At 33.9% G+C, this 12,074-nt stretch overlaps 1 protein-coding gene across 1 annotated transcript in view; it reads left to right on the forward strand.

Annotated features, from left to right (window-relative positions):
* CPNE8 (copine 8) overlaps positions 1 to 12,074 on the forward strand; it is a 205,010-nt gene that overhangs the window by 149,993 nt on the left and 42,943 nt on the right. The window contains exon 14 of the mRNA XM_058558514.1: positions 10,471 to 10,517. Coding sequence (XP_058414497.1) covers positions 10,471 to 10,517 — 47 coding nt within the window. The remainder of the gene's footprint in view (positions 1 to 10,470; positions 10,518 to 12,074) is intronic.

The following is a 12,074-nucleotide window of genomic DNA, read 5'->3' on the forward strand; positions in this document are numbered from 1 at the left end:
CACTTGTCAAGCCATGCTATGGCAGTGACCCACGTGCAAAATGGGGGAACACTGGCACAGATGTTAGCTCAGGGCTAATCTTCCTTACGCAAAAAAAAAAAAAAGATATTTCAGAAGCAATTGGAACAAAGTATTGAATTGAGTTTGATTTTTATAATAAATCCTAGTAACTACTCACTTTTAACTTAAAATACCAAGATATCAGCATTTATTACTGGTATTTGTGGATTATTTTGTTGCTAACGTGGGTTAGCATCATTGTTGCTAACTTGAGTGGCATCTGTTCAGGGAACTACTCACCATACCCTTTCTAGTCTAGGAGAAACTATTGTTGAGTTACACTTATGCTGAATCTTGATTGACAGTAAAGCTGGAGGTCTTCAAAAAGGGTGAAAAATCATCAGATGAAATATGAATAACGACAATTAAATTGGCACTTTGGCTAGCTCTGAGCCATCCAATATGAAGTTGGTTGAGATTTTCCTGTATTAATTTTGTTCTCTACATTAACTTGACAAACCATTTCCCTTTCACTGGATGTATGGGAGCATGAGAATAGAGAAAGGGGGCAAGACAGGTGACTGATGTGGAATACGTAGGGCTCACAGATTGTGATTCAACTCTTAGAAAGAAATTCTTGAAATGCACTTTAAAATTTCACCTCTCTTCTTGTTTCATCTCACAAAAAAGAATTGAATAGAAAATTATAAAAGTTATTTGTTTTCTCATGAATCCAAGTAGAAATTATTCAGAGTTAAGAATGAGTACATGTAAATATTAAACAAAATTGTTTTCATAGTCCTTTAATATCTTCCCCTTCAAAGGAACTTCTTTATGGGCTTAATTCTTAGTATTGGATAGTCTAGGCTTCCATTACTTTACTTGTTATTGATGTAGATATTTACATGAAAATATAACCTTGATTGTTTGTGAAACCATATTGTTAGCTTGTTACTTTTCATTCATTGTCTCAATGACTCAACCACTGCGTTTAGCTGCAGTAGACAGGTTTATAGATTCAGGTACACAGTGAACAGATGAGACAGATGCATTCTAAATCAGCCAAGATCCAATTTTTATGCAAATATGCTGTGAAATAAAAATCTAATCTTTAGGCCTTTTTTTTTTGTTAAGCAGTACCATGCTTTTCCTGGAGCATAAGATGCATTTTATGACTTGAAGTAGTCGAGTTTTATTTTATAAATAGAAGAATAATATTCACAAAGGAGGTCTTACTGTAGAGTTAAAAAAGCTGATTGCCTCTTCTGGATTATTGACCTTGGGGTTATTATTTTTAATCATAGTCAGTACATTTATCCCAGTGGTTATTTTATTTCTCTTTACTTGTTAAGAAATAATTTTAATATTAAAAGTCTGATATGATTGGTACCTAAAGATGTTTATTCAGTAATCCTTAATCTATGGCATTGAATATCCCAATTATCATTGATAAGGACAATGTCAGTTTCATTTAAAATCAGAAACTGCTCTGAAATCTAAGATACTCCTTTAGGGCAATAGCATCATTTTTATAATTATTATTATTTATGAAGTGAGTTTATTGACCTCTACAGATTTGGAGAATATATATTTCCATATTCCAGCAGCTCATACTGTAAGTATCTGAAGGCAGAATTGTAAATTTCAATTTGATTTTGTCCAGCCTTCAGTCCTCTGTGACTTTCAAGTCTTCATGAAACTCTTCATTCCACCACTAACGTGACCAAGGAACAAATATCTATAAAATTTTCCACATCTCTTTGACTGACAGATGAAGGGGGAAAACAGATCACAAATTCTAGTGCACACTGAGTACCTCTAAGCTACCAGAATTTCTTGTCAACCTGAAACCCTAGTCTACACTTTTATCAGAAAATTGAGTGTATTAGAAACTTGCAAGTCTGCAGACTGTCATTTTCTTCCTCTGAAGAAAGCCCAAACTCTCATCCAGCTGGTCCCAATGAGCTACACAAGTCCCTACCACTTATATTCAGTGGTTGCTAGTTTCCCTGGGTGTCATTTTAATTGTCCATTTGTATGACTTATCTTCTCAAAGGGGCAGGCAATTTTACAATATTTTTATAGAACTGAACACAAAGTAGCCACTGAATAAATATAGATTAATTAAAAAGCCATTTTAAGCCTGGCTTTCCACACTTATCCCCAAATCTCTTAGCATAATGAAACATAGACAAATAGGACTTTTAAACAAAGAGTGTGACAATTCAGTGAACTGGATTACAAACCCCCATGTCTGGCCCTCTCAGATTTTATCATCTTGTGACCTTCCTCTTTCTACGCCTCATACCACAATCAGCAAACAAAACAGGTGCACCAGGCTTTCTGGGATAAGAACAAATGCTGTTGTGTTGCCTCTGCCAGAAATTATCTCAGCTTAACTGTATATCTGGGTTTTAGTGACTTGGAGGAAAGGCAAGATCAAGATTAGATGCATGAAATACTTGTTTTCCTCACATCTTAACAGAAAGGGAGCATGAGAGAAGGTAATCGGGGGGAGACGCAAAGTGGGCAAGTTCTGGGAAAGAATCAAAATAAGAGGTAAATGTTTGGCAAAAAGTCAAGTCAGTTGCAAAGAAGGGGTTGCTTTTAATTCAGGCAGCACATAGTAGTGGCCAAGCATTTGGGTTCTGGCGTTAACTGCCTAGTTCAAATCCTAGATCTACCTCTTGCTAGCATAACCTGCTTCCATTTCTATGAAATAGGAATAAAAATAATAATGCCAGTCTCGCAGAATGGCTATGGGGATTACATGGCGTATAGTTAAGCTTCAATAAATGCTAGCTATCATTTTTCTGAGTAGTCTGAATTTGTTTAAAGTTCCAATATGTCTTATCTCATTTAATCATCATAATATTTTCAGTGGTAATTGTCCTAGTTATCAGAGACAGAGAGAGAAAAAGATATCTTCAAATTTACAAAGTCAGTAAAAGTCATTTTTTTATAGTTCAGTTCTCTTTGGAGGATAATGCCAGGACATTTCTTCCATTCCAGTCAATCTCGACCCAAACTCTTGACCCTGAATCTAAAACTTGCCTGAAATTATAGATCAAAGGTTTATATCTCACTCAAAAGAAATAAAAAGTCTTATAAAAAAATAAAGAGCTACCTACCTATCATAAGCTCATTTTAAAGGCTAAAGTGGGCTTCTTGATACCACTTCTTTTAAAGGTGAGTTGAATATCAGTAAGTCCGGTTATCAACAAGCCCCATAAAGGTTTTTTTCCTTGAAATACTTAAAGCAAGTGCAATGATGCTGTAAAATGTTTACCTTAGTTTGATAAAACTGGGGACATTTTAACATTTTATTGGATATGTTGCCTCAGGGAACACATCTTGCCAGAACATGCAACACTATAAGATTCTTTTTTTTTTTTTCCTAATCCAGTTTCTTATTTGAAAACTGAATATACATGTCCAGGATTTTTTATAATGCTTCTTGTTGGGCATGCAAGGGTTTTGCATTCGTCAAATCAGTGGAAAGCTAAACTCTGCGGTGCTGAATGGGGATAAGTCTAATAAAAATAAAGCCATTCTGCCTTCTATAAATACATTCACATAGAACATTATCATATCTAAACTAAACTCATCTAAAGTAAGATTTAGAAAACAAACTTTTACAAATATTAAGAAGACTCATAAACATTGTTTTGGTTAGTGCATGATTCTAGTTTTTGTGCATGCTTGAATAGTCTAGCAATATCTCGTTAAATCTTTTAAGATTGTGATGTGATTGCCAGCTCATGTTATTTTTCAAATGATTTTTTCAGAGCTATTCATCTCAAAGTCAAAGGAAACTGCCTGTATACTTCATCATCAGAACTAGTGCTCATTTAGCCAAAATATTGACAGTTTATTTTGTATCAGGCAGTTTGTTAGTTATGTTTCATGATCAGAGTGTGCACTTTTAGCCACGCTGTCTCTAAGATAGTTTCTCTCTGGAGGGCAAGGTTGGGGGCTGGGGGAAGGAGAAACAGAGTTAAACAAAGAAGAGTGGCTTACCAAGGCAGGTTGTGGTAAGGTGGAAGGATTTATCACTGATATTGCTTAGAATTGCTGGTATACAGTGATATTAAAATGTAGACTGTATATTAGTAGATTACACTATTGTTTCCAAGTTATCTACAGACAACGCACCTCCTACTGCCTACACCAATTAGGAGTTCATTGCCACACCCTTGACATACCACTGACCAACACTATGGGAAGAATTAATGAAAAAGAAATATACATTAATGTAAACAGAGAACTATCTCTTCTGACCCAACAGAGGAAATGATTAATATGAACTAGGAGAGGATGACATGGGTTGCTCAAGGGATTTGTCCTCCAGCATGCAGAATATTCATTATGTGAAGATACTTCAGAATTTTATTTCTAATAATTAGAGAACTTCCAAGTAGCTATCACCTATTTATCACATGAGGAAATTGAGACTCAGAGACTTGGTAATTATGCAAAGGATTCCAACTCCAGTCTATGATTCAGAAGTTCCTAATCTTTCTACTAGGCCTCATTGCCTCTTCAGCACCTACCTCATTTTAAAGGGGATTCTATTGGATAGTGCTTCTATTTTCGGTTGGGAGTTGATATTTTTTATTTTATTTGTTTTGTTTGTTTGTTTGATTATGTCACTTATGAGATATTTTCTAAACTAATCGTTTCAAAAAGGGTTGGCCATTTTGTATACCTTCCTTAAGAAGGAGTTATTGCACTGCAGGAAGATCAGCTTGCCTCCTAGTGAAGCTGTATCTTTGAACACTCTTACTGTGCTAAAAAAATACTGAAATCAACCTTCAAAGTCTGGAGAAGGCACAAAGGTTTGTTAATTTACGAATACTAGATTTAGTGAGGACCAGGAATATTAGCATAAACAGTTGGGGAATCATATCACTTGTCTCCAGTTTCTTTATTCTTACTTTTGACATTTCATAGATCCATTAGAAATCCAGAATCTTTGGCAGGATAGAAAGGAAAATAAGGCAGGAGTCAAAGCTTACAATTACTTCATGCAGAGGGATTTTGTTTGAAGAAGAGCCCAGATAACACCTTCTAACAAGAGTAGATCATTCACGGTGCAGTTTTGGGGTGGGCAGGTTGGGACCTTAGTAGCTGGTGTGAAGGAAAGGAAATCTGACATGGGAGGGTCAGATTCTGAGAAATAACCTGAAACTGTAGTAGACCCAGAAATTTGCTAAGCACTGCACACTCTAGTTTTCAAAGAAGTATGCTAAACTTGGGTCTTGAAAAACTAGCATCAGTAATGGTGATAATAATCATAACAACTATTTATTGAGTGCCTACTAAGGATAGATGCTTTTCTTGTCCTCACAGCAACAATCCAAGGAAAGTTTTATTATCTTTAACATTACAAATGAGGTACAGAGAGGTTAAATAGCTTTTCCAAAATCACATTGCAAGTAGGTGAATGTATTTATATTTGAATTTGCGTTTGTGTATCTCAAAGCCTGTCCTCATTCTAGCAGATCTCACTTGTTGAGGGCAATTAATCCTGTGAGTAGTTTATGGGCATGGAAAACAGGAATTTTGAAGATGCAGCAAAGTTTTGAATCAGGCAGCTGTCTGTTGTCATTCAGGTAGTTGAACTACTTTTAAGAAAGCGGGAAAAGATAAGACAGAAAAGGGTTCAAGGTTTAGCCTATGGTGAGCTAGGGTCGAGAAGGATTAGGTCAAATAATAGTGCCTGAGGCAAGTGAACCACGGGTTCAGGGTTCAGGGAAGGTTCCAGAACCCAAGTGTGAACTAGAGTACATATCAATAAATCAAGGCAGAAGCAGTCTTGGTACTGGCATGGTAAGAATGAGAGGAATATAGAGCTGAGTGGGCATCTCAACTGCATTTATGGATTCTACATTCCAACAGCTAGTGGATCTGAATCTGCATTTGTCAAGATTAATTTAAAGAAGGGTGGGGAAAGTTCATCTTTCATATTGATAATGTTCAGTTTATACAACTGAACAGAATTTGAAATTGGAAAGAAAGTAAAACAGTCCTTCTGCACACCCCATCACAATTGTTAGTTCTCAATAATTAATTCATGATAACAGCTATGGAAAAGTTATCTAAGATGGTATTACTGTGTGCGTCTGTGTGTGTGCGCATGCGTATGTCTAGTTTTCTTTGACATGCACATATATACTTGTTTTCTAAGGAAAACTAGTTAGTTAAATCTTTGCTGTGCTAGTTAAATCTTCCATCTTGACATCTGATTTATCTGACATTCACAGCTTTTGGAAAGGTGGCAGAATAAAATAGGGATATTTTCCAAGTATATATTTTAGCATTACTAGGACATCTGCATTGGGAAGTCTCATGTAATGTTACTATTAACTCATGAAATTTGGCAGGCATGCCTTTTTTATATTCTAGAATATTGTACTTCTATCTAGGTTTCTTGAAATCCTATGCTTTCTTGTCTGCTTCTAAAACATAAAATGACAGCTAAAGTAACACTTGCTAAGCGAAATGTTTTGAGAATTTATATGTGATAGTTTTATGAATATTCTGTCAGGAGACATCTTGTGTGAATTCAGATTTTTTACTTTGACACATGATTGATTTTTTTTCCTGTAACATTAGACTTCAAGCAATATTAAAGGCAAAATAAATAAATAAAAAACGTAAAACAAAAAGGGTAACAGGATTACTGATGAAGATGTTTTGTTTGGTTTCTTTTATGACATAAATCATTTATCAAAGTCTTCAATAAGTCTGTCTTATAGCCTAAAGTTATAGTATTGCTAGCAACTTTCTTTAAAACACTTACTAGTTAATATTTTCAAAATACATAGATTGTGACACTTGGTAGGGTACGCATACATTATAATATGAATGAGAACTCTTAGGAATTATGGGAATGAACAAGCTGTTATCCACAGTAAATGCACAGTTGAGTTATAGGCTATGCTATTGATTATGAATTCAATGATAAACTGTTGTGCTGTTTTGTCATTGTTTTTAATAGTAGAAAGCTGGAATTGTAAGTTCTTTGAGTTCAAGGATAGTGTTTGATTTGCTCCCATTTTTTCTTTTTCACTTAACATAGTGCTTGGCAATCAGAAGATGCTCAATAAATAATTGTCGTAGTTTCTTAAATAGAAAAATCCAAATGGTGTGATAACAGGCTAAGAGACCATCACAAGCATGAAGTGTTTTATGTAATGAGCCATCATATTTCTCTTCTGATTTAAATACTGCTGATTCAAAACAGTAAACGAGTGAGATTCTTTCTGACATGCAGAATGAGGCAAAGAATTAATTGAATCTCAGAATCAATCAACCACTAGATATGCATCAAGGGTTCTGTTTTACTTGTTGAGATTCTCTGTTGCACCATGATTACCAAATGGTCTTTGTTATCATTTAGTGCTAAATGCACCAATTTTTTCTACTTAATCTTGGACTGTCGTAGGCTTCAAAGCTTCAGAGATACTCTTGGTGCTGCCTGCCTCCCCCCACCTCCTCTTTCCTCCCTGCCTCCCTCCCTTACCCCCCTTCTCCCTCCCTCCCCCCTTCCTTCCTTCTTTCTTTTTTTCTTATTTTTTTTACACTTCACTTTTTTTTTATACCTAACATACTTGATTTTGTAATTTAGTTTGTTTAGCTAGCTAGAGGTTTTAGTAAGGCAGTTTAAAAACAAGTATCTCCTTTCTCTTTTTTTATTCTTATGTACAGTATACTTCTTTAGTTAGTAACCATATCTTTTCTTTGTAGCTTTGCTAGGCATAATTTGGCTTTGAAATGATCTTTGTATCTCTGATTATTGAAGTTTATTATCTGAACTAATGCTTCTAAGAAGTTGATGGTTATGCTATACATCCTGGGCTACTCTGGAAAGCATATTAGAAACAATCATAAAATGAATGCATTCATTCACTCAATAAACACAGTGAGGTTCCAATATGTGGAAAGTATTGTGCAGACACCGTTATAAGAGAGAGTTGATGAAGGCAAAGTGTCTATCCCTACAACCTAAGGGAGATTGCCTAAAGACTCAACCCTAAATTGACCTTCATAAGGTGCTAAAACACATGTTCTTGAAGCTGACAGTTATTTTTCATCCTAGGGAGGTTTCGTTTGAGTAAAATAGCGTAAAAAGGCACTTATGCTGATAATTTTGTCATTTATGTATTTGATAACATACTTGATAGAAGGACAGATTTGTTCAAGCACGAGAATATGTCCTGGCATCTTTATCATTAAGGATATCTGTGTAGTATCTTTTTTTAGGTTTGTAACATAGTAATCACTGTCCTGTATTGTGTTCTTATTACAACCAGGCAGTTTACAAATATTTACTTGTAGAAATAGAGTAGTATTGAGTTTATGAGTATGAACTGAGGTTACATGTGAATTTAAATTCCAATACTGGCATTTATTACTCATGTGGAAAGTTATTAAGTTTTGTGAGCATAGATTTCTTTGTCTGTAAAAGGAGAATAATAGTATCTTCTTTTAAAAAGAGGTTACTTGATATAAGCTGTGTAAAAACGCATTGTATATATAATATAATGTGTATGCATGTAATATGTATTTTATATATATGTGTGTATATATATATAATATTTCATGTAGTTTTTCTGTCAGCTCTTGCTTTATTATTGTGTGCCAGGCACCTGCCCTCTGAGTTTTGAGACTTGGCTAATGTCAGCAACTGGGTTGCTGGAATTCAAACCCAGTTCTTTCAGACTCAAAAGCTGTTCCCTTTCTAATACACCACACCACTCTGTATTACAGTCATTTCTCTCCCTAGCAGCAGAATGACAAAGCAATATGCTGATGGTGACTGTTCTTTTCAATTCCTCAAAGGAATTTATTATCTCAAAATGTTCTCCCAAATGTCTCACTATATTCTTTTTCTAAAAGTTTTTAACTCATTTTGGTTCATACTGGTTAGTGTTATACTCCAAATTAGCCTATATTCTTAACCTATAAACCTAATTTCTACTCTGAGGAAAAAATTACCATATAGCTATAAAGAGAATCTATATTAGCTTTTATTAAATGTAAAGCACAAAAGGTTGATCATTCCTTAGGAAAAAAATGTGTGAATTTGTTCAATACCCAAATGGTACTAAGGACTTTTTAAGCTGAATTTTTAGGGAAAGAAGGAAATATTACTATGCTTTATACTAAGAGAACTCTATGCTGTAGTACCCATCATCATCATCACCACCACCATTTTAACAACAGTTCCAGACTTTAAAGTGTTAAATCAATTGTGCAGTGTTCTGAAAGTAATTTGTTACTAAAAACAGTCTGAGTATTCATTTTTTCAAATGATTTACTATTTAAATTAAAAATTATTTTTTAAGGAGCTGGCCTGGTGGCGTAGCGGTTAAGTGGCGCGCTCCGCTGCGGCGGCCCGGAGTTTGCAGGTTCGGATCCCGGGCACACACCCATGCACCACTTGTCAAGCCATGCTGTGGTGGTGTCCCATATAAAGTAGAGGAAGATGGGTACAGATATTGGCCCAGGGCCAATCTTCCTCAGCAAAAAGAGGAGGATTGGCATCGGATGTTAGCTCAGGGCTAGTCTTCCTCACCAAAAAAATAAAAATAAGAAATAAAAATTATTTTTTAAATTAGATGTGATTGCAGTTTATCCCAGTAATCATATCATTGTCACTTATTTGTGTTTTTATGACTTCTTTGGTGAAAAGGTGGTGGAATTGCATATAGAAAGAGTCAGAAGTATATGCAAAAGTGAATTTTTTATTTGAATGCCACCTCTTTGGTTTCTATCAGAAAAAAATAATAACTCAATAAAACAATTTTGGGGTAACTACCGTATGCTGAAAATTTAAAGTATACATATATAATCAATTTCATCTATATAAATGCTTATGTATATCTATAAACACACGTACACACAGGAAGGCTGTGAGCACTGAGGATAGTATTTGTACTAGTAGATCAGTATCTGAAATACTATTGCATTTCTGAAGAAAACAGAAGAAAATCCTGTGTTTTCAGGATTGTTAGAAAGAATTACATCATTTAAGGAATGATATTATTAGAAATGATTTTAGCTATGCCACATTTTTAAGGGCATAATAATTTCACATTGACTTCAGGATAGTTTTGAAAACAAATTAATAATAAATGCTGACATTGGAGACTGAGAAAGAGTTATTTGCAATTTGACTTCTTCATTATGAGCCTCTCCCTTTGTTATTGTGCTCCCAATAAGTGTTTTTAGTCCTGACACTTTATTTTTCATTTTACAGTTGTATGATTGTAAAGGTATTTTGCCAAGTTCTTACCCTGTAAAACGGCCTATCTGATGCTTTCCAGTGTGAACTGCAACAGAGTTGCTAGTAATAACATTTAAGAAAATTAGTGATGTTAAAAAATATAATACAAATGGAAATCAAACTCCTTTTTATGAGGTTATTTAATTATTAATGATTCTTATTTACTTATATTCTAGAACACAAATCAATTTCACAGTGGCTATTGATTTTACAGCATCAAATGGTGAGTATTATGACTATCTCCTAATAAAAATTATCAGCAATTAAGTGAAAAATAAATATTTATTTTCATGAGGTTAGATCTTTTATTCCTACAGTTTCATGTAAAATTCAGATAATTTTTCTTTTCTTTTTAATACGATGGAATAGTTTAGGTATAAGGAATATATAAGAAATACAGCAAAAGTGTATAGTAGTTCCATTCAAATTTATTAAATATTGAAATATTCTCATTTTTGTTTCACATTTTTTTAAAAAAAAAATCTTAGATCTAGTTAAGCTCATCGTTTACCCTGCTCCATTTCTTCTACCCTCCCTTCTTCTCCGTTCATAACTGTGATTCTGAAGTGTGTCTAATTATAATCCTCATTTTTATAGTACTTTTGTGTATATTAATTTATAAAAATGCAATTCAAATACATGTACCTTATGCAACTTGCTTCGTTTTTACTTGATTATTTATTTTTAAGAATTGCTCTTGTTAACACATTTATATTTTAATGAATTCAGAGGGACTGTCTTTATTACCCCATGTATAGATATTCATAATTTGTATACTAAACATTTTAAGAAAGAAAAGATAATGGGCTTTTAATTTTATTTTGAAGCAACATTGTTTCAAATGGAGCAATCATTTGAAATCAGTTATTATGTATCATAAAAACAAAAATCTCAGTATTTAATTTTTACCAGAAGTTGCCATCAGTCAATATTTATCTAGGTGGTTTTTTTTCCCAAAATTACTTACTGTACTTATGGCTGTCACATTATATTCCCTTGACCTCACATTGACTCACATTTCACAAAATAATAGAATTTCTAGGTAAGAAATCATCTTAGAGATCACTTACTCCAACTGTCGTCTTATACAGATGAGAAAACTCAGATCCAGAGAATCTCTTTACTAATAAATACTTCTTGGTTTATTACCACTAGAGTTAGGAATACAGATGAGGAGACCAAACTCTAATTCAGCTCATCTTATGACTTCAAGTTAATGATTTTTACTCATGTGTTTTATTCAGTAAAATATGAAACATAGAAATAACACCTAAAGTCCAACTGGTTTAAAATACTACCTTACGTTCACTGATGAACCTTAGCACAACAACTAGAAGAGCAAAAATCTATTCAGTAGAAAGACATCAACTGCTGAAACTGACTTATAAAGAAATACACAGTCTGAATAGACCTTTAATAAGAGATTGAATCCATAATAAAAAAAAAAAACTACCCACAAAGTTTCTCTGGGCCCAAGTCCAGACAGCTTCACTGGTGAATTCTACCAAGTATTTAAAGAAGAATTAATACCAATTCTTCACAAACTCTTCTAAAATATACAAGAGGAGAGAACATTTCCCAGTTCATTCTATGAGGTCAGTATTACCTTGATAACTAAACCAGACAAAGACATCATAAGACGAGGAAAACGAAACGTCAATACCTTTTATAGCTATGGATATAAAAATCCTCAACAGAATATTAGCAAACTGAATCTGGCACCATATAATTTTATTTATTTATTTATTTTTTTCCCCAAAGCCCCAGTAGATAGTTGTAT

The sequence above is a fragment of the Diceros bicornis genome, chromosome 17 (assembly GCF_020826845.1).
Source record: "Diceros bicornis minor isolate mBicDic1 chromosome 17, mDicBic1.mat.cur, whole genome shotgun sequence".
NCBI classification, from domain to species: Eukaryota; Metazoa; Chordata; class Mammalia; order Perissodactyla; family Rhinocerotidae; genus Diceros; species Diceros bicornis.